The sequence below is a fragment of the Rana temporaria genome, chromosome 6 (genome assembly GCF_905171775.1).
Source record: "Rana temporaria chromosome 6, aRanTem1.1, whole genome shotgun sequence".
Lineage (NCBI taxonomy): Eukaryota > Metazoa > Chordata > Amphibia > Anura > Ranidae > Rana > Rana temporaria.
The window spans coordinates 18,100,377-18,124,206 of record NC_053494.1 but is presented as its reverse complement, the minus strand read 5'-3'; the positions used below and the strand labels follow the sequence as shown (position 1 = coordinate 18,124,206).

At 43.3% G+C, this 23,830-nt stretch overlaps 1 protein-coding gene across 4 annotated transcripts in view; it reads right to left on the bottom strand.

The window, feature by feature from the left end:
• Positions 1-23,830, bottom strand: part of AXIN1 (axin 1) — a 133,784-nt gene that overhangs the window by 8,925 nt on the left and 101,029 nt on the right. For 3 of the 4 annotated variants that reach the window (XM_040356364.1, XM_040356362.1, XM_040356363.1), the window contains exons 5-9: positions 10,165-10,302; positions 6,856-7,412; positions 5,768-5,944; positions 4,084-4,329; positions 1,179-1,286 (exon numbers count right to left, since the gene is read on the bottom strand). In XM_040356364.1, the coding sequence (XP_040212298.1) occupies positions 1,179-1,286; positions 4,084-4,329; positions 5,768-5,944; positions 6,856-7,412; positions 10,165-10,302 (1,226 nt within the window). The remainder of the gene's footprint in view (positions 1-1,178; positions 1,287-4,083; positions 4,330-5,767; positions 5,945-6,855; positions 7,413-10,164; positions 10,303-23,830) is intronic. The other variant, XM_040356365.1, reaches the window with a different exon arrangement.

Below are 23,830 nucleotides of genomic sequence, written 5' to 3'. Positions count from 1 at the left end.
CAGAACTAAAGGCTCAGTCCTCATCCGTCTAAGAGTTCTGTGTCAGTACCTTCTGAGCCCGGGCCTTCGGGCCTCTTTATTGGCCAGTGCAGGATGACATCACTCCTGCACATGCGCAGGCGGCCATCATCCTGCCACTTTAAAGATCGGCCCAGTGCCATAAGCGGAGCTGCGCATGCGCAGCTCAGTTTACTTTGCTGGACTGCAAACAGGCAAGTAGGGGCATTTTATTGCAGGAGAGACCGTGCATGTCTATTCTGCAAGAAAATACTTCCTGCTCACGGTTTCCCACAGCAGAACTTCAGTTCCACTTTAACTGTAAATGATGGCTCTAGATTTTTTTTTCTCTCACATCAGGCTGCTTGGCAATACCCAATATGTCTACAGCAATAGTAGTATTTGTATGTAGGCACACCTGACACGTGTTTATGCATGTGTGGGGGCATTGAGGCTTAATTTTTTGTGTGTATTTCTCTACCCACCAACATCAGCCATGTCTGCCCTGGGCCAGCAGCAGGGTCAACGAAGCCCAGAACCCATGGCAAGGGTGGCTGGGAATGATGGTGCCTTTGGCAGTGTGTGGAAGTGATCAGATGGCTTTACAGCCGCCTGAATTTCTTTCAGCAGAAAGCTGACAGTCAGTTTGACAGGTATAAACACAGTCTTAGCTGCTATAGTGTTTAAAACCTGCCCTGCTGCCAATGTAAGCCCTGCATCAGAAGCATGAAAAGGGTTGAAATAAACATGCCCTATTTAAACAACTTGAAAAAGGACTGCGGTAGGGTTCCTGCTGAAAAGCCTTCCTTTAAAAGAAAAAAAAAAAAAAACCCAGGACAAAGGCAGGACAGTTGCACATTTTTCATCTAAACTTCCTTAACTCTATGGTGTGTGTCTTTCAGCACCCAAATGGATGTACTAAGCACATAATTATATGTTTCTCCAATTTGTATGGAAATCTCAACAGCACTGTAAGCATCAATACTAATACTGTAACTTGACGCAATGGCCTCACTAACCAATAGGTGTGCTTGAAGGTCAAAAGTGTATGAACATTTTCTAGTGGGAAGGGGAGGAGGGTGAATGAAGGAAAGATGTACACATGGGGAAGGTTTTATTAAGGAGCAAGGGAGGGCTTACTACTAGAGACAAACCGACACAAGAAAAGAAGAGTGACATACTGTGGTTCTGAGAGGTCCATGTCGGAGACAGCTGGCACCACATTCATCAATGGAATATAAGGTGGCCTGACAGAAGAGCGTCCCCGCTGGATAACCTCTTGAACATACCTAGAGAACAATCTCACAGATTAGAATGCACTCTAGATTTATGGCTTACTACACCAACATAAATCTCACACCTAGCAACCAAGTGTAATAAGTTCTTTAGAATGGATGGAGTTGCCTGCAACAACAGATTGGCCAACCAAACTGCCATCTATATGCAGCACAGGCTTCAGTACAGAATGACATTTCCGACTATAGGAAAAATAGGATTTTTAAACTCACCATAATAATCCTTTTCTTGGAGTCCATTAAGGAACACAGGAAATGTTACACCTTCAGGTTATATTGCCAACTGATGGAGGATTGGACATTGGCAAATGCAAAACTAAGGTAGGCCAGACCAGGATAAACCCCCCCCAATTACCAGCATGATCACACGGAAGGGACTCAAGAGGGGAAAAAAAGGATTTTATGGCGAGTACAAAAATCCATTCTTTCTCATCCATTGAGGGCCACAAGACAACTTTTACCTTCAGGACATCCAAAAGTAGTAAACCGGAGGTATGGGCATACTGCAAATAAACACTAACAGGTCCAGAAAAACAGAAAAGGGAGGACGGCTCATAGAGCCACCTGAATGACCTTACGCCCAACGCTGGTATCAGATGATGGCGCAACATCCACCTGCTAGAACTTTGGAAAAGCCTGAGCAGAAGACCAGACGGCAGCCTTCAAAATTTGAGAAACAGTTGCACGTTGCTGAAAAGATCTAGTAGATTGCAACTTGAAAATTGTGATAGTGTAATGAGAGAAATGGGTGCACCCTTACAGAGACCATTCAGGACTACAAAGGGAATGAGACTTTCTGAAAGAAGCAGTGGGAGCAACTGAGAGATAGAAACTCACAGCCTGGACTACATCTAGACAAAGGGAAATTTCCTTTTGGTGAACCCAAGTCAGAGAGAATGGTGGAAGAACAAAAGTCCTAGTTGATATAAACAGCAGGCAGAAGGTCCTGGGCACCAATACCACTTTGTCCCCGTGCAAAAGCAGAAAAGGTTCATTGCAGGATCAAATCACCATTTCAGACATTGCAGCAGATGCTACAAGGAATACCACTTTGATGATGAGTGGAGACCAGAATGTTACTAATGGGTTCAAATTGTGGAAGCTCGGAGAGAACCAGATTCAGATCCCATGGAGCCGCAGGGGAACCGATGGGAGGAGCCACATGGGGGACTCTCTGTACAAAGGTCTTAATAAAGGAGTGAGAGGCCAATGGTTTTGGAAACAAGAAAAGGGAAGAAACCTGATCTGATAGTGATGGCTTTTTGGGGTGGGGGGACAAAGAAAAACTCTCCACGGTCACGGCGCTGCAGCAGAAGATCCGGCATGTGTAAGGGACTTACAGCCAGCGCGGGAGCGCACCTAATTTAAATAGGAATCGCCCCCATTTGAATAGGAACGCCTTGCGCCGGCGGAATTTAAGTTGAACAGCCCAAAATTTCTAGGCAAGTGCTTTGTGGATCGGGCACTTAGTTAGAAATTTTAAGGCAGTGTAACTTAAATGGAAAAAATTAAGTTAGGCACGATCTTTGTGGATTACCCCCTCTGTTCATAGAAAAGGAGAGACTACTTTGATGACACAGACAAGGTGCCCAGGACTCCTCCTCATCATTATGACTAGGCCTCACTTATCAACGTCCTGGGAGTATTCACATCGGGGTTTATGAGGTATATAAATTAAGTTCCCCCAGGGGGTATTGATGCAGCAAGGTATAAGAATAAAAGTATGAAATTACATAAAAGTAATTATTGAAAAGTACATAAATGGCCTACACCTATAGCAAGGGCATTATTTAACTTTAGTCCGAGTTTTACCTCATCTGCATAGGCAGTTTTTTTGGTAAAGGTGAACTAACCCTTTAATATTCCACTGCAGAGTTGGGCCATTAATATTATTTAGGTTGGAGTAAAATCCTTGAAATGTTCTGCCATAGGAACTGGAATAAGGACATCTTGGTTCAGGAAAACGGAGAGGGCTCAATGGTGATCTGCGAATCTATGTGGTGACACAGGAATGTTCAAAATGAGAAACTGAGGAGGAGAGAGGTAGCAAAACTACAGCTTCTAGCCCATGAAAGTCATCTCCAGCACCCAGGCAGCTGAGATGCAAACTGTCCAAGCATCTAAAAAGTGGGGGGGGGGGGGGCACACCTTCATGCTGAGGACAGTTTGACTGTAGATTTGGCTGGCTTTGAGCCCCTGACCATGCAGGTGGCCTTGGAAAATCTGGATATGTATGGTGAGAGAATAGAGAAACAAAAATAATGTTTCTTAACAAAGAGGGAGAAGGGAGAGAGACCCGGAAATCCCTTCCTAAGTTTTGAATCACGTCATCCATCCCAGTGGGTTATCACCCAAAAGTAGCCAGACCTACTCCTTATCTGCTGGTAAGCGGCCTGTGAGTGGAGTGTGCACCTGGGAGAAGAAGAGTGCTGCTATTACACATTGGATCACTGGAACTCAAGAGTTTTACTTACATATTTCATGATGGACTTTTTGCATTGAGCACTTTTTCTCCCATGAGGAGTTTTTCCCCTTGGACTTTTATATTGTTTATTTTGCACATTTATATGATGATTTTTTTTTGCTTTAGCCTTATAAGTACTTGCATAACCTTTGGGGTATCAAATTAAGCACTAGCATTTTATTAGATAGAGCAACACAATCTTTATTGGTAATTATACTTGTGGGGCTGGCTAGATGGTGAGTGCAGCTATCACTGTTGAGTCAGAGTTGTATATGTATTTAACACTTAGCGCAACCCTCCTGTGTTTTTGCGTATATTGTATCATACCTTTGCTTCACTTGCATTTTTCCAGCTTTTCTCTCCTCCTCTTCCAGCCTCCTGCGTGCTTCTTCCAGCTGTGTCAGCGGATTGGGGGCAGGGTTGGGCGGCATGGTGGGATCTTGCACGAAAGGATGAGAGGGCTGAACCACGTTGCGTAGTTGGGCAGTGACCCATGGGTGGACGGCACCCGGCCGCTCAATGGAAAGTGGTCTAGGCACATCATGGGCAGGCTGCTTCTTGGCACCTGACGAACTGCGGGTGTGAACACAGGGGGTCAGCTGGGACATTTACAGCAAACCACACGTATGTTATGAACATGTTCCACTAATATCTCTGCCCCATTTAAAATAAAATGTACATATCCTACCCACTCAGAGCATTTCTAATTAACTATGCGATTACATTACTGAACATTTTTGTTTCTACAGACTTCTCTGTAGAGAATTTTTACCAACATTAGATAGCTTCAGCCTGTCTAGCCTCAGTTCCAACAGCCTGCAATGGGGAGATTGACCTTAATCTCAAAAGAAAACACTTACACCCCTCTACACTTCACAGAATATCACCCCGTTCATTCTCAAACAATCCGTTCAGAGAGTTATGCATGTTAATGCTCCTAGCAGTTCCTCTCACCCTTTATTTTTTGCTCTCCTGTACAGCAGCAATGAATCTGGGGAACATGGGATACATAAATAGCAAGGAGCTAAGCTGCTGGGTGTGGTATGCTGCCGGGATCTGAACTAGGAATACATTGTCACATGGCTAATATGCTGCAGATTTTTCCTCCAGAGCCATTATCTTCTTTTTTTGTCAACCAAGCTATTTGTTGATATTGCTGGCACAGATCAGGCTAACACGCCCAAAACAATGACACTGATTGCAAGGCTAGATAGTAGATGTGGTACAGGCATGTGGGTGTGAGAGAGGGTTCCCATGGGCCTGTTTAGGAGGATTCATTGCCCTAATAGTAATAGAAAGTGGATAGTGACGTGTACATTTTTCAGACAGGCCAAAAAAATATTACTATAGAAAAAGGGGAAAAGTATATTTATCCTTTTAGAAAATATATACAGTGGAACCACGGATTGCGAGTAACGCGGTTAACGAGCGTTTCGCAATACAAGCACTGTATTTTTAAAAATCCTAACTCAGTTAGTGTTGTCTCGCAAAACAAGCAGGATTCAGGCCAAAGCAGTGTGCAGTACCGTGTTTTGCCTGAGGTGGGGGGGGGCGCCAAAGCCGTTCGGAAAGACACGGAAATACTCCGTTCCGGAGCCTTTCCGAGGTCAGTCGAGCTCTCCTTGGGCCTTTCCAGCTGTTTCCGAGGCTCACCGCCGCCCCCCCACCTCAACCAACCTTCTGGCTGCATGCAGTATTGTCAATACAGAACAAATTTTTTTCGTTTCCATTGACTTCAATGGGGAAACTCGCTTTGATATGCGAGTACTTTGGATTACAAGCATTCTCCTGGAACGAATGGAATGCTCGTAATACGAGGTTCCACTGTAACTCCTATTCTATGACGCTTAAAACAGCAAACATAGGCATTTCAGTTGTGTAATTAGCTGTGTGTATGGAGCTCCACTTTAAGGACAACCCTCCAATTGCTGCCCAACATACATACCTGGTTCCTGAGATTCCCCTCACCCTGGTTTATAATCAACATAGGATAATAGAGGCATTCTCTCACCTATGGACGGATTTTTTATGTCTGGTTATCTCCTTCTCTCCTTCCATTATCCACTGCATGATTTTCTGGTTTCTCTCTGCGTCCTCTGGCACAACTGGCATTTCATAGCTGGCACTTTCGAGCTTCCCGGAATCCACTTTCTTAGCGTTCCTTTTGGCAAGCACACTTGCTTTTCCGCTGTAATGGGAAGAAGAAAAAAAAACTTCAACCATGAAGTCAGACTAATATTAACCCCGTCAGAAAATGCTCACATGCAGCTTTCATGTCAGGTTTAGGCAGGCTGCATCTGCGACCCTGGACAACGTGTATAAAAAGAATGGCACTATTGCAACCCGTAGCCCTACAGAGAAGACACTTATTTTGCTTCTTCTTATAGACATTCTCCTGCAAGCTGTAGTCCTACAGAGAGAGCCCACACTGCCGCAGTACATGAAATCCAAGATGGCCACTACTACGGTGCTCTGTCCCACTTGTGATATCACCAGGTCGTACTCTGTGCATGCAACCTGGCCAGGGGGAGGAGAGGAGCTCTCCACATTCCTGCACTGTTTGGGGTACTGAGCCTCTGGGACCTTCTTTAAACTCTGCTACTACAATGTAGCTCTTGGGTTGGTCCGGGAGGCCATAGTGAAAAAACACAAAAGAGGTGTAAAGGCCAATTTTCACCTATCATGCCGGGCTCTGCCTCACCGTCAATGGATTGACTCCCCATGATGAACTGATTTCAGTGCTGATCTTGTGAATTTTCAAGATAAATTGCTCCACAGTGGCTGCAGCTTCAGGAGGTCATTTGCTGCTTAATAATATCTGAACGTCCAAAGCCAAGCCTACATTTACACTTTAAGCGATAAAAAGTGATGTCAATTAATATCTTACGTGCTGGACACAAGTTTAGGATGCATGGATAAAAGTAGCTTTGAAAAGCCACTTGCGCTAAAAGTAAATACTATATTTTATAGCCAATCAGATGCCATGTGAAAGCAGTTGCTAAATGTCCAAGAACGCAAAAAAACAAACCTTACTACCAAAAAAAGTGCAATACAGAATGTATATCAGAACTAATGAGTGAAAAACAAAATCTTGCATACCTGTGGCCCAGGGAATCCATAGGATTAGGGGCCATTCCCATGCTATCTGCATAATTTCGAGACTTGGTTGCATAGTTATGTGGTTCTGCATTCCATGGGAAGTTGGTCTGCACTCTTTGTGTGGCCTCAGCCTCAATTTGTTCTTTAGGTTTCACACCGCCATGGTGGTGAACATGGTGATAAACATGTTTGTGGTGGTAAAGGTTAGATGCCTCAAGTTTTGAGCCACTCTTGCCCGAATGCTTTCCGTGACCAGGCTGCATTGTTCCCATAGATACAGGAAGGCCTTTGCCCAAGTGGCCATCCGGAGAGCGTGGTTTCGGGGAATGGCGCCCGGGTCCCGGAGACTGGCAGCCTGGGGTTTTCATGACGCGCTGCACGTGTTCATCGAGGATGGACTCTGGGTTTTCTTCATGGGCGTCTCTGATTGGCATCCCGACGCCACCCATGTCGGCATAGCGTGAACCGAAATGATGCATGGGCTGGCTTGAAGGCAACTTGTGGCTAACCATTGAAGGTGCTGCAGATGAGACATCGGCATCATCACCTTCTTCTTCCTTTGGATGCAGAAAAGGAAAGAAGTTACTCTTTTGTTTACATGAATCCCAATAAGGCTGCACTCAACTTTTTATTAACCTTGCATTCTTCCTATGTAGCCGCCTCAGATCGGTTTCCCAAAGACAGGCCCCAGTGCTCCCAAGTTGTAGGCACTACCCTTTAACCACTTGGTGTCTGGGACAATCTTTTACATTTTCCACATTTAAAATCAGCATTTCTTGCTAGAAAATTACTTATAATAACCCCCAAACATTATATATTCTCTCTGGGGAATAAAATGATGGCTGTTGGAATTTTTTTATATGTCACACGATATGTGCCAGCTATTTTTTTAAATGCTAGTTCTCAGGAAAAATACACCAAATTGAATTTTAGTGCACACAAATGCAACAGGCATTTTTGGCAAAATATATATATATATATATATATATATATATATATATATATATATATATATATATATATATATATATATATATATATATATATATATATATATATATATATATATATATATATATATATATATATATATATATATATATATATATATATATATATAAATATGTTAAGTAAATGGCTACCAAATACGTCAAGACTAAGACCCCCTTTCACATTAGGGTACTTTACCGCTGTTATAGCAGCGCTATTCAGCCACTAAAAGGGTGCTTTTAACCCCCACTAGCGACCGAAGAAAGGGTTAAAGTGATACTAAAGCTTTGATTTAAAGAAAAAAAAAACATGTCATACCTTCCTCCACTGTGCAGCTCGTTTTTGCACAGAGTGACCCCGAACATCCTCTTCTGGGGTCCCCTGGCGGCTTTAGTGTCCCCACATTAGATAACCGACTAGGAGAAGCGCTCTCCGGAGGGAGTTACCTTGCAGGCGCTCTCCCAAGTCATTTGTTCGGCATCCATAGATGCCGAGTGTATGACTCGGCCCCGCCCCCCCACGTCATTGGATTTGATTGCCAGCATCGGGAGGCAATGGCTGCACTGCTATCAATCTATTCAATCAAAGCTGGAACTTCATGGGGAGGACAGCAGGGACGCGCCGAGATGAAGGGGCCCGGGTAAGTGAAACGGAGGGGGCGGTGACTGCCAGGTGTTTTTTCACCTTAATGCATAGGATGCATTAAGGTGAAAAAACACAAGCCTTTAAAACCCCTTGAAAAGCGTCTGTGTTGCGGCACTGCCGAAACGCTTTTCAGGTGCTTCGGCAGCGCTGTCCATTTATTTCAACGTTTTAGTAGCGGTGTATACACCGCTCCTGCACTGCCCCAAAAAAATGCTGCTTGCAGGAATTTTTTTCCCTGTCCTGCAAGCGCACTCGGGCTTTCACACGGCAATGGCTTGAGAAGTGCTTTATAGACGATATTTTTTGCGCTAAAACGCCAGAAACGCACCACAGTATAAAAGGGGTCTAATAATTATGTGCAACTGTGAAATGGCAACAAACTACAGTACCTAACATTTTTCATCAGTGTCTCTTTAAAAGCCTTTATAGGTTATCAGTGTAGAGTTAATCATGAATGACGGCCCTAATATTTATTGCTCTCACTTGATGTTTGTGGCCATATCTCATGTGATGCAATCGCCACTTACAAACTTATGCGGAACCTATGCACAAATGTAGGTTTTCATTTGTGTGTGTATATGTAGGCGGAGGCGGGTGCCTTTTTTTATTTAAAAAATAAAAAAGTACACTCCTTTTATTTATTTAAATCTAAGGGTATTTAGAAGTGAAAGTGTCGCTGCAAAAACACCTGCCTATCTTTGAACCCTTCGGGTCAGTCCCCATTTAAGTTCTTTTCTCACCAGAAAATTGGGGCCCTGGTAAAAAAAAAAGGGCCCTTCACAGAACCCCCAGAATGCATTGTTTGGACATATTACGAAAGAAAAAAAAAAATATTATTCAGACTCTCAACCAAGCAGTGCTCCTGCTCTGCTAAAATACCTTTTGTTTTTTTGCCATTTATGTCCACATTGGGAAGATTTTTTTGTTTACCAGCAAAGCAGGTACCCCCCTGGCAATAGATTTTTTTTTAATCAGGATACATAATAGGTGCTAAAATAAAGTGACATTTCTTGGCAGAATTCCCACTGCTTATTCCTCCTCCAAAGCCCCTACTGTTCGCTACATGAGCTAATTAACTATCCGTTACAGAGCTACACGGTTTCCCAAGTCGTGCTGCAGTCCTACTTCAGAAACCCAGCACTTTCCAATACAGGCCAAAAAAAAAAAAAAAAAAACAGGCACAGCAAACCTCGGAAATCCATAAAAAGCAATGGGTTTCCAAAACTGCATGGCAGGAGTCAGAAAAGTGCTGCTGAAACAGCTTTCTGGCAGCTGTCTTGAGTGCGGAAAGGGGGCACACGTGGGTAGGTTTTCCACTTGCACTCTCTTTAAAGTTATTTTAGGAAGGATATAGTGGAGCTTTACAAACACTGCCTCATTCATTGCTTAATACTCCGGTTTGACACTAGGTGGCAGAGCTGCAACATTAAAACTTTATTTGCCCTGTCATATAGTAATACTAGTAATATTCTATCAGATGAAGCCAAAAACATAAAAAATTCATTCTTCTACAGCCCAATTTTCAGCTGTTTAGACCGCCTTGGCATTGAGTTACAGGACACCTTGGTAAATGTTTTGGAAACATTTTCTTACATTTTAAATGTATTGTGCTGAAGTGCTGTGATCAGGTAAAAAGCCATACACAGACATGACCAGGGGATGACAGGTACTCACAGCTCTCACTCGTTTTAGCCGCTCCTCCAACTTCTGTTCCGCTTCACGGTCTCTCAGAACTCCCTCCAAGCGACTTATTAGCTCAGCAGCAAATTTTTCAGGATCAACGTGAATATCCTTTGGTATGTGATATGTACGCTGGAGGGGGACAAAAAGAATGATGCAGTGTGAACTTTTTATGTTAACACAGACGCTGGGCTTACTAATGAAAGCAAAGAACATTTAATCCAATCCCATATCATCATCTTTCACTGATCTGGACACAGTAAACCAAGATCTCCGGGGCACAGAGGTGTTATAACAATCTCAATATTCTTGCATTTGCTCTGTTATAGGGAGACTACAGAGAATTTCAGTCAGTACTATTCTGAGACATTTATCTGAAAAATATTTGGTGCGCCTTCTCGTTTTTTATGATTCGGTTTCATATTCAAATTTGAAGATACTTGATTCACTAAATGAAGAATTGGCTGGTACAAAGCAGAATGTTCTAGCAGCCGACTGCTGAGATTTGCCAAAGGCATCCTGTGGTGTAGTCTTAAGCAGACTGACTTGCATTAAATGAAAACTCACCGTGTGCCCTAAAGTGGTTGTAAAGTCAGAAGTTTTTTTTATCTTAATGCATTCCATGCATTAAGATAAAAAGCCTGCTGTGTGCAGCAGCCCCCCTTCCACTTACCCGAGGTCCCTCTAGATCCAGCGGTGTTGCAGGAGTGTCTCGGGTGCCGGGGACTCCCCTGCTCATTGGCTGAGATAGTAGGGTGGCGCGACTGGCTCCCGTTACTGTCAAAGTCAGTCAGCTGAGGAGAGAAAGGGGGCAGGGCCAGGCCGTGGCTCCGTGTCTGAATGGACACACAGCTGTGGCTCGGGTGCCCTCTTAGCAAGCTGCTTGCTGTAGGAGAACTCAACAGGAGGAAGGGACCAGATGCACCAAAGAGGGACCCGAGAAGAGGAGGATTAGGGCTGCTCTGTGCAAATCCACTGCAACAGAGCAGGTAAGCATAACATGTTTGTTATTTTTAACTGGAAAAAAAGGAGATTTTAACATTAAAGTGATTTTTAAAGTGATTGTTAGAAGTAACATTTTTTTTCTAATAACAAACATGTCATACTTCCCTGCTCTGTGTAATAGTTTTGCACAGAGCAGCCCAGATCCTCCTCTTCTTGGGTCCCCTGCAGCATTTTGTCCCAGCGCACTGCATAGGAACGTATATCAATGTACAGCAGCGCATTTCATCTCAGGTTTAAGAGAACTGGGTTGATGTTGCCTACATGGATATGGATCTGAATGCATTCAGATATTTGGGCCAATAAGGTGCTGCTCTGGATGACAGCATAATGGCGATAGGAATTTACATCTCTCCCGGGCAGATGTATTACTTATTGCCAAAAATAGAATTCCAGAAATTGTGAAAAAAAGTGGAGGCACTGTATGAGTTAAGTCCAAGGTGTATGACGTCTCCAAGGCCTATCTCCATTATTTATAGCCAACAGGTTTATAGTACACCTGGGAAACGGCTATCGCTGTATTTCCAATATTTCTGATCAATCATTGGAGCCGCTATGCCCACCCTTCCCCTCCTGCCCATACACAGAAGCTTTGGTATTGTGTGAACACACATGTGAACGGGCAGCAGAGCTCAGAGTGCTTCTCTTCTCTCCCTTTCTGCTTAGCCTGTGACCAGCTATTATAAAAAGCCACGATTGTCCAATGCAGCTTAGACCCCCTGATGCCTCTCAGCCTGTGACCAACCAACGTACAATCCATCAGAGTCTCGCATTACCTGATCCTCACTGCTGCCTGTTACTCAAAGACATGCCAGAACATTAAACTGCAGAGTGGTCACCAGGAGTGTGGAGGCTTTTCTTTTACCCGCAGCCCACCAAGAAGACATTGTTCTTCCAGAATTCTAACCTCAGGCAGACCTTGAGAGACTAAGCCAGGGGAAGGCAACCTCGGCCCTCCATCTGTTTTGAAACTACAAGTCCCATGAGACATTGCAAGACCCTGACAATCACAGGCATGACTCCTAGAGAAAGAGGCATGATGGGATTTCACCACAGCCGGAGGGCCGAGGTTACCTATCCCCTGGACTAAGCCTTAGAACACTCATCTGATTGGGACTCAAAAACAGCACTTATAATGAAATATCGTTTTCTTTTCATTACGCTGTTGTGTATCGTCATGAAAAAAATGTATTTAATGCAGACTTGTATATTTGCCAAAGTAGTATATGTATCCAATATATTGAATGGCAACCCATGCTTAAGGCCCCTTTCACACTGGGGTAGGAGGTGCGGTGGCGATAAAACGGCAGTTTACCGCTAATTTCGCTGCGCTATTACCCCCGCTAGCGGCCGAAAGAGGGTTAAAAACCACCGCAAAGTGCCTCTGCAGAGGCACTTTGCTGGCAGTATAGCCGTGGTGTACCGTTGCTTTCAATGGTCAGGAGTGTTGGAGGAGCGGTATACACACCGGTCCTTCACCGCTCCAAAGATGCGGCTAGCAGGACTATTTTTTACGTCCTGCCAGCGCACCACTCCAGCGTGAAAGCCCTCGGGGGCTTTCACTCTGGAGAAACAGCAGCCAATGTTTCAGGTCAGTTTGCAGGCGCTATTTTTAGCGCCTGTAAACCACTCCCGGTGTGAAAGGGGTCTAAAGTGTCTGTAAACCCCAACATATAATGTCTCCTATTTTTTTCGTCTTTAAACATACTATTGAAATGTTTTGTTAAATCTGTTTGAAAATGGAAAAAACGTAGTTGACAACCTCCTTTAAGACCCGGTTCACACTGGGGTGACACGACAGGCGGCTCAGCCGCCTGACGTGTCGTGTCCCATTCAATGCAATGGAACCGTTCTGGAGCGACTTAGAAAAAGGTTCCTGTACGACTTTGGGGGCGGCTCGAGGCGACCTGCATTGACTTCTATACAGAAGTCGTTTTGCAAATCGCCTCTGAAGTCGTCCTCAAAAAAACTTGCAGAGTCGCCCCCGAAGTCGTGCCGCTGCTGTGTGAACCGACTCTTACTCTGCTTGTGCTGCACTGTTATCAGCTGTTTCCAGCTCTATGAATTACAAAAACACCACCCCCCTATAAAATGGGAAGGTGTTCTGTAGTCCTGTCCTGGGGTGATAACCCTGCAGTATAGAAACAGTACCGTGAACAAGTGTTGCCACCTTAGGACAGGAAGTGTGTGACAGGGCAGTATCACCAGGTGAAACTAAAAGAAAAAACACGGAAAATTAATGCAACCACAAAAACTAAGAACTGATAACTTGCAACATGCCATTTTTTTGTTCGTGTTTAGCTGCCAAAAAAAAATATTGTTTTTTTTATTGCATACACACAAGTGTAAAGGACTAGCTAAAGCAGGAGCAAAAAAAAAAAAAAGATGGCGTGAACACTAAAATGGGTCTAAAAAGCTTATATTAAAAAATAGATCTCAAAAACGGGGATTCCCTGATCCCCTGGGGCAAAGATATGATAGCTGAGAATTAGAGAACAGAGAGAAACAAAAGACCTCTTTCATGAGAGCAAGAGTGCCTAGGAAAAGAAAAAAAAAACAGTCTGGATGTAATACGTACTGTGAAAAAATATTGACACAACCTGAATGTTCCTAGACATATTAAAAACACAACTCCGGTCTAATTAAAAGACAGGATATTGTTTCAGGAGCCACGAAAATAATTAAATGTAGCTACATATACTTCCAGCGGTTGAGTATGTAATACTTAGAGGAGGATCTGACACCCTCACAAGTTGGTTGTCTATGCCTTCCCCTATCTGCTACACCCTGCTTGCTATTCAATGGCATATTTAATGTAACAGCAAAGCCAGAAAAAATAATACTTTAAGGCTTCATTTCCACTAGCGTTTTTACAGCCACTTTTTTTTAGCCTTTTTCACAGCTTAAAAACGCCAGTCCATGTTTATTTTTTTGTGAGCTGGAGCTCCAAAACGCAGCGGTAGCGTTTTTGAGCGTTTATTAATGTCTGGCGTTTTTACAGCTCTATTGCTGGAGCCACAGAACGCCCTGGTCCCGCGTTTTTTTTTACAGCTCAAAAACGCCTATGCCATTTGAAGCTCAAAAATGCCTATGCCATTTGCAGCTCAAAAACGCCTATGCCATTTGCAGCTCAAAAACGCCTATGTGGGCATGATGCCATAGAATAACATGGACAGGCGTTTTTAAGCTGTAAAAAACGCTCAGAAAAGTGGCTGTAAAAACGCTAGTGGAAATGAAGCCTAAATGCTTTAAAAGGAGCTGATTTTATTAATTTTTTCCTGGTTCAGACTTGCTAACCAAATTACATAGGCTAGCCATATACACTGCGTTTTCTCTTCTTCAGATCATGGGCTGAATCAGAGAACACGACTCCGTTCCCTCATTTGTGCTAAACAGAGGAATCTGCACTGCCAGCTATTGTATTCAGACAGCCGGCAACACCCGGGGATGCCCGAATACCAGGACGGTGACTACATCTGACATTTTATTTATTAAAGGTATTTTTATAGCACTGAAAATTTAGGCAGTGCTTTACATATACAGTAAAACCTTGGTTTGAGAGTAACTTGGTTTGAGACTGTTTTGCAAGACAAGCAAAATTTTTAAATACATTTTGACTTGATATACAAGTAGAGTCATGTCAGAGTATACAAGAGAAGAGAGGCGCCTCTAAGTGTAGCAATACGGTTACATTTGATGAAGGTGCAACATTTAGCAACTCACATGGTTGATTAAAACAGGTACATCCAAGTATGCAGGGATCCGGGGTAAAGCTGTCCACATAGACCGCCATCCTCCTCATCGTCCCTTCCACGCTGTGCTCCACAAGCGCTTCAAGCCTCGCTTTCAGATCTCTCTACTGCAGGGTAGTCTTCATGGTCATGATTACAGACTGACAGTGGCGAGATCCGGCAGTGTGGGGGATGGTTTACGTGGACATCTTTACCCCCGGATGCCTGCATAATTAGATGTTTCTCTTTTTACCATCAATCATGTGCGTTGCTAAATGTTGTACCTTCATTAAATGTAACCATATTGCTACACTTAGAGGCGCCTCTCTTCTCTTTTATACTCTGGAGCTCCTTCTAGGTTTTGCTTCCAATCCCCTTGTGGAGGCTTCCATTTGTGGACATTTTATGGTTACACAACTTATCCAATTGCTATAATCTTTTTATATGGACTATAAACTGAAGGACTTATGAATAAATGGTTGTGAAATGAATTACCAGCATTCCCATTATATCTTATGGAAAAATTTGCTTTGATATAAGAGTGCATTGGATTACAAGCATGTTTCTGGAATGAATTATGCTCGCAATCTAAGGTACCGTATTTTCCGGAGTATAAGATGACTTTTTGGATGCAAAAAAATGCATCCAAAGTCAGGGGTCGTCTTATACGCCGAGGACAGTCTCCGTGACTCCGTCAGGCTGCGGGCATCCATGATTTAAAAGCCGCGCCTCCTCCTCAGACTGTTCCGTCATAGGCGGAACGCAAATTTTCCCAGCGGGGCCTCCGTTTAGTGTTCCGCCTATCACGGATGCCTTCTCATCCTCGGACGAGAGGACATCCGTGATAGGCGGAACACTGAACAGAGGGCCCTGCTGGGAAAATTTGTGTTCCGCCTATCACGGAACAGTCTGAGAAGAAGGCGCGGCTTTTGAATCATGGATGCCCGCAGCCTGGAAGACAGAATCTGCAAAAAAATAAGGTAGGGAGATCGTCTTGGCCGGCACAGTGGAGGCAAGTGATGGCACAGTGGAGGCAAGTGATGGCACAGTGGAGGCAAGTGATGGCACAGTGGAGGCAAGTGATGGCACAGTGGGGGAAAGTGATGGCACAGTGGGGGAAAGTGATGGCACAGTGGGGGAAAGTGATGGCACAGTGGGGGAAAGTGATGGCACAGTGGGGGAAAGTGATGGCACAGTGGGGGAAAGTGATGGCACAGTGGGGGAAAGTGATGGCACAGTGGGGGAAAGTGATGGCACAGTGGGGGAAAGTGATGGCACAGTGGGGGAAAGTGATGGCACAGTGGGGGAAAGTGATGGCACAGTGGGGGGAAAGTGATGGCACAGTGGGGGAAAGTGATGGCACAGTGGGGGAAAGTGATGGCACAGTGGGGGAAAGTGATGGCACAGTGGGGGAAAGTGATGGCACAGTGGGGGAAAGTGATGACACAGTGGGGGAAAGTGATGGCACAGTGGGGGAAAGTGATGGCACAGTGGGGGAAAGTGATGGCACAGTGGGGGAAAGTAATGTAATGGCACAGTGAGGCATGTAATGGCACAGTGAGATTTGAAAAAAGCCTGTTTCTGTCAGCGGTTGTTTCTGTCAACGGTTGTTCTGGCTACCCCTTAGCTTCCAGAAAGACTAGAAGGAAGGGGGTTGTCTTATACGGTGAGTATATCCCAAAACCAACATTTTTCCTGGAAAATTAGGGGGTTGTCTTATACGCCCAGTCGTCTTATACGCCGGTAAATACGGTATTACTATATATTGTACATTCACCTCAGTCTCTGCCTTTACAGAGCTTACAATCTAATGTTCCTATTGAACATTTATAAATACATGTGCCAATGTAGACAGGAGTCAATTCATCAACCAGCATGTCTTTGGAGTGTGGGAGGAAACCGGAGTTCCCATAGGAAACCCACGCAATAAGGGAGAACATGCAAACTCCATGCAGGTAGTGCCGTGGTTGGGATTCAAACTCACAAATCTACTGCTGCCAGGAAGTACTAAGCACTGCATAACTTGCAGTTAATGTTCGGCTGACAATTCTCTACCTAGCTTGTTACATCAAACGATGTCAAGCTGCGTGGTGCCGACAAGGCAACCCACAGCTCAAATTTCAGCCGATTTTGCAGGGATCAGCCAAAATCGAGTCCTGTAGGGCTAGGAAGACAGGCATGGTCACACAAAAGAGCTATAATTTATAATTGTGTAAAAAAAAAAAAAAGCTGAGCACTGCACTAACGTTTCACAGGACAGATAGATTTTTTTTATCAATAGGCTGCCACTGCTGACTTTCCCTTAAGAAAATGTTAACTGCTTGGGTGTCACGCTGCTACAATGGGTTTTAATATGTTTGACATTAAAAGGAGTATGCAGGTCAGCAGCTCAAATTTCCATGGCTGTACCCCTCTGGGTCAGAAAAAAGTATTAAAAAAAAAAAAATTTACAACTCAAGCACGCCACTTTTTAAGAATGAGGATGATTTGTACAAAACTACACACTTCTCTCAGTAATAATATTCTCTGATATTATTACATGGTAGCAAAGGATTGGGGGGAAGTGAATTAAACAGCCACGTCTGTGTGTGAACAGGGGCCCATTTATTTGAATGGGCTGCAGTGCCTGCGTTTTTTTTGGAGGAAAAGGGTACCTGCGCCATTTCCTCATTAACAATGAATAGCAGCCCTGCATGTCTGCAAAGCACCAGCAGCATGGTTTGGCTGTGGGTGTGGGAAGAGGTGCAATTTATCCACTGTCCCCTCACCTGTAGACACCCGCAAAAATGTGAACCTAGCTTTGGAACCATAAAGAAAACATTTCCAAAGAAAAGATCTTGATAGAAAAAATGGGTGATCTATAGAATGCGCCCTAATAGCCGCCCACCGTTGTGCCTGTGGTGGAGTAGATGATGCCTAGCTGCTGCTTATAAAAAATCAGTGAACAGAAAGATATAAAATGATCATTTTATATCTTTCTGTTCAAAGAAAAAATCTTGCAAGAAAAAAAAATATGAAACTGAAGCTTCCCGCGTACAGATTTTAAAATCCTAAAAATAGTGCCCGTTAATCACCTCTCAAGTCACCTTCCAGTGTGGAAGCCTGAGAGCTTTCACACTGGAGCAGTGCGCTTGAAGGACTAAAAAAAACAAAAATAAAGTCCTGCCAGCAGCATCTTTGGGGCGGTGCAGGAGCCGTGTATACACCGGCCCCGCCATAGAAATCAATGGGCAGCACTGCCGAAGCACAGTCAAAGTCCTTCGGCATCGGCACTTTGCGGGCGCTTTACCGCTAAACCACACCCCAGTCAGTCTGCCGCGGTAGACAGATGGGACTTGTAGTTCACTCCTTCAGATTCCTAATGTCCTGATTTTAAATGCGACAATGGCTACAGGGGAAAGGGACCCTCATCCACTGTCACTGGCATTCTAATCCTGCTCCACTCTATCCAAACTAGAAAAAAAAAGTTTTTGGCTTGATAAACACACAAAAAAAAAAAGAAGATGGAAGGAAGACACTAGTCATCCTTGACAACGGAAGGAACTGATACTAGATTTTTATTTATTTTTTTCTGTTTTGCAGCGACAGCATTTGTCACCACCAGTGTTGGTTGCAGGCTCCTTTCATGTACAGACCTAGGATCTAGAACTTGCCACCCAAGCTAGAGAATTCTAAATTGTAGGAGAACGATAAAATATCTACTCAACTTTAAAGCGTTTAGGTCGGATATCAGAAGCCTAACAACAACATGACAGGCGATACGAGATTATGGTAATGAGCGGGAAATGCCACGAATTGGAGTGAAATAATGGTATTGTATATCCGGGAGAGGCCCGCTGGGTAGAACATAAGCAGCATAATCCTAGGGTGTGACTAAACTAGTTGTTGCTGAACTTTCCCACACAGAATGCTAATCTAATAATGTGATTCTAATTTGCATCACTTTCATCCCTGGGTGCTGCAGGATTCCCTTGTACACTTACCTGCTCTTTAGTTTACTGCCCCTCTATTAAGGGATAAAGTCAACTCATCACTTGAAATTTAGAGATGTGTGCTAAGATACAGACGAAACATGTTTCCCAATGCAGTTCCCCTGGCTGTAAAGTCTTTATATTGTCTCTTTTGCAGTCATTATGTCAATCTGTCAATTCCCAACCCCAGATATCTTAGTGAAAGTTAACAGGGAACGCCAAGGACAGGATGTACAACTGCATCCTGCTTTATGAGAATGTGGTAGTAAAAGCAGCAAAGTACTACAGATACTAAATCCTAATACTATACAGTGTCTGCTAGGGGGTCAGGAACACAGACAGGAGCAGTATGGGGATGTAAATATCGGATCTGACATATGAAAACTTCATGGTTTAACAAACGGGGCTTTAATCTGTTACTATTATTCTATGCATTGAGGTGAGAAACCTTTTGTCCTTCAGCACTTCTCCAGACACACCATTCTTCTTACCCGAGCCCGATCGTTCCAGCGACAGGGACGAGTACAGCAGCTCCAGCCGCTGTCTCGGATCCTCATTGGACAGAATATTATAATAGCCATTGGCTCCCGCTGCTGTCAATCAAATCCAATGACACAGGAGCCAGGGGAGGGGCCTTATCCTGCTGTCTGTACCAATGGATGCAGCAGCAGGACTCTGGATGTGCCCACGTGGGTGCCCCCATGGAATGCGGCTCTCCTTGGGGGCACTCAAGAAGAGAAGGAGCCAGGAGAGCTGCGGAAGACCCCAGAAGAGGAGGATCGGGGACACTCTGTGCAAAACAATCACTTATGCCTCGTACACACGATCAGTTGGCACACGATCAGTTTTCCCGACCAAAAAAAGTGTGATGTGAGCTTTTAGTCAGGAATTCCGACCGTGTGTATGCTCCATCACACTTTTTCGGTGAGAATTCCTGCCAAGAAAAGATTGAGAGCAGGATCTCAATTTTAGTGACAGGAAAAATTCCTATTGGGATTTGCGGTCGTCTGTATGCAATTACGAAGTGAAAAAAAAAAACACGCATGCTCAGAATCAAGAAGAGCCAAACTGCCTATTGAACTTCATTGATCTCAGCTTGTCGTATGTGTTGTACGTCACCGCGTTTTTGACGTTCGGAATTTCAGACACGATTTGTGTGACCGTGTGCATGCAAGACAAGTTTCAGCCATTTTCCGGCTGAAAAAAAAAAAAACTGTCGGAAAAACTGATCGTGTGTACAGGGCATCTGAATAACACTACTGGGGGTAACACAGAAATATATAAGGCTGAACTCCAACCTTTTACATAGTTAAAGTTGATGTAAACCCAAAATGTTTTAATTTTTTGGGGGCTGGCCCAATGTAGAGTATAAGATTTCATGGCTGGGGGGGGAAAAAAAAAAATAGTGGGTTCCGAGAGGCATTTTTCTGCTGTAGAAAAAAAAAAATGCCTAAACATATGCTCAAAAAAGTAGCTCACCGGCATTTGTTTTTTGATATATTAAAAACCGCTTCTGTAAAAACGTTGAAAATAGTTTAAAAACTCACTTTAAAGCTACAGCCCTTTTTATAACGTTATTAAAACGTCCAGCGTGCATGAGGCCATAGAAGCATTTAGACGCTTTTAGGAGAAGTTAGGAACATTAGCACTTTATATGCGTTGTTGCAGTACATGAAGAAGAAAAAAAAAAAGGACAAAGCTCAAAAAAAGCTGTTAGTAGCATTTTGAAGCAGTTCGGAGTATTCAGCATATTTTTCTGCTGAAAAACCCCTCTACCAAAACAATTTGTTTTCTGCTCCTAGAAGCTGAAGCTCAAAAAATGCTAATAGCCTAAAAGTAGTTTGGTTTACTTGGACACATAGGATTAGCTTCTAAGAGCAGAAAAAAAAATGCTAAAAAAAATGCTTCTAGGAGCTTAAAAAAATGCTAGTCTGCATGCAGCCTAAATAATGTGTGGATCTGTCATGTGTTGCTACAATGTTAAAGGGAACCTGTCAAATAAAAAGGAGCTTTTGCCACCAATTTCTTTTTTTTAGAGTTGCAAGCTCTAAAAACAAGAATCTGACCAATCCTAGCCAGTTTTTCATAGTGAAAACAATATGCAGGATACTTTCTGAACTTCATTGACTGCTTGATCTTCTGTCTCCCTTTTGTTACTACAGTTCACACAGACTGCACACAGCCTATGCTGATCATTCTTCCACATAACCCTCAGCTTTGTTCAACAGCTTAGAAGGAACATTTTAAAGAGCCGTGTTAAAGTGGTTGTAAACCCTTTACAACCACTTTATACTACAGGTATATATTAAGGCTTACCTGTAGCTACCCTGGATATCTCCTAAACCTGTATGGTTTAGGAGATATCCCCCTGTCCCCTGCATGTGCCGATGTCATTGGCACATGCGCACTGGGGCAAACTGAAGCAATGGCACCTATGTGCCTAATGCCATACACACTATTAGATTTTCTGCAGATTTTAGTCTTCAGATTTAGCAAAACCATGTAATATGAGGTCAAACCTTAAGAGTTTCAATTTGTACACAATCAGGCAGGCCCTTGCACTACATGGTTTTGCTAAATCTGAAGACAAAAATCTGCAGAAAATCTAATAGTGTGTATGGGGTCTAAGTCTCTATCGGTTTTGATCACTGATATCAAATTGACAGGTGCATTTGACCTGTGGCTAACCTCCTGACCTACATTTGACTTGAAGAAAGCTGCTTTTGCATTCCCATAGACTTGTATAGAGAGAAGCAGTTCTGACATAAGCAAAAATAGCAAATCTACACCGATCAGCCATAACTTTATCAGCACCCAACATTGAGTAGGTCCCCATTTTGCCATCAAAACAGCCCTGACCCGTTAAGGTATGGATGCCACTAGACCTCTGAAGGTATACTGTGGTATCTGGCACCAAGCAATAAGTAGCAGATCATTCAAGTTCTGTAAGTTGTGAGGAGGGGGCATCATAGATTGGACTTCTTGTACCAGCACATCCCACGGATACTCGATAGCTTGAGATCTGGAGAGTTTGGAGGTAAAGTCAACACCTAAAACTTGTTGTGTGCCTCAAACCACTCTTGAACCATTTTTGTAGACCACTGTCATCTAGGAATACCATTCCCATGAAGGGGTGTACTTGGTCAGCAACAATATTTAGATAGGGGGTATGTGTCAAAGTAACAGCCACATGAATGGCAGGACCCAAGGTTTCCCAGCAGAACATTGCCCAAAGCATTACCTTGCTTCCGCCGGCTTGCCTTCTTCCCATATTTCAATCTTGTCTCCATCTCGTCTGTAGGTAAGCGACGCGCATGCACTCGGCCATCCACATGATGTAAAAGAAAGTGTGATTCTTCAGACCAGACCTCCTCCTTCCATTGCTCCATGCTCCAGTTCTGATGCTCACTGCAGGCCCTTTTGGCGGTGGACACGGGTCAGCATGGGGGATCCTGTCTGGTCTGTAGCTACTCAGCCCCATACACAAACTGCAATGCCTATTTTTTTTTCTGCCTCAAACACATCAACTTCACGGGCAACATGCTTACTTGCTGCCCAATATATTCCACAGACTTTCAGATGCCATTGTAACAAGGTAATTAATGTTATGCACTTAACCTACCAGTGGTCTTAAAATGATCACTGATGTGTGTGTGTGTGTGTGTGTGTGTGTGTGTAATGTATATATATATATATCTGAATTATGATATGGAGGAACTAGTCAATGATACAGAAATAGGAAAATGTTACCATTTTTATTTATACATAAAGACATCATATTAGTGATGCACCAAATGTTGGCTGCTGAAATCTATCGGCCAAAAATAAGGTTTTTAGTAGTGTGCCGTAAAGAGAAAAAAAAAGTGCCTTTAACGGCTGCTGAAAATGCCTGCGATTTTACCTTACTTATGGTGTGTTTTTCTTTAGTCATGTGACTCAAATGCACCAAAAATGCAACGTGGGTGGGTTTTTGATGCATTCTTGCTGCGTTTTCAATGCCTTTAAAACGGGGAAGTGCGTTTTTTTTTTCCTTTTAACTGACCAAATATGCACAAAAAATGCAGCAAGCAGGATTTTTAACATCACTTCAGATAATGGCTGACAATAAATGTATAATCATTTAAAATCATGAAACAAAAAAGTCGAATACAATTATTTATAAAAATATATTTTAGAAACGTAATTTTGGGTTCGGCCAAGTCAATTCTGAATTTTCACTTTCAGCACCAAAATTTTAATTTCGGTGAACCACTACATCATATAAAACAATTTCCTGTTTAAACTAGAAGAAATAAAGAAGACTTGTTTAAACAAAGTTACATATCAAAAACAGCAGATAACTCCGCATATGGCGATCTTCAGCCAACATATATTAAAGGGTAACCCCACTTTCATTGGAAAATTATATATATATATATATATATATATATATATATATATATATATATATATATATATATATATATATATATATATATATATCGTATGACACAAGTCATATTGCAATTGAATGTTATTAAAGCGGAGTTCCACCCAAAAGTGGAATTTGCATTCATCAGACCCCCCCCCCCCCTTCCGGTGCCACAATTGGCACCTTTCCGGTGGGAGGGGGGTTGGGTGGGCAGTAGGAGAGAGGAGCGGGCCTTGCGCATGCGCAGTAGGATTCCCGGCATGAAGCCGAAAGGCTACACTGCCGGGTACCCTCACCCGCAATGGCGGCGGCAGCACCCGACAGCTGATGGAAACATCAGCTGCGGGTGCCGACAATACTGAACTTCAGGACAGGTAAGTGTCCGATTATTAAAAGCCAGCAGCTGCAGTATGTGTAGCTGCTATTTTTTTTTTTTTTTTAATTACCTTTCATTTCAATCTGCAACTGCTGTAATTTTCTGTAAAGCAATGCAATATTGCTACCTGGAGGTGTTCTGTAGACAGAATGTCTACAGAACGCCCCCC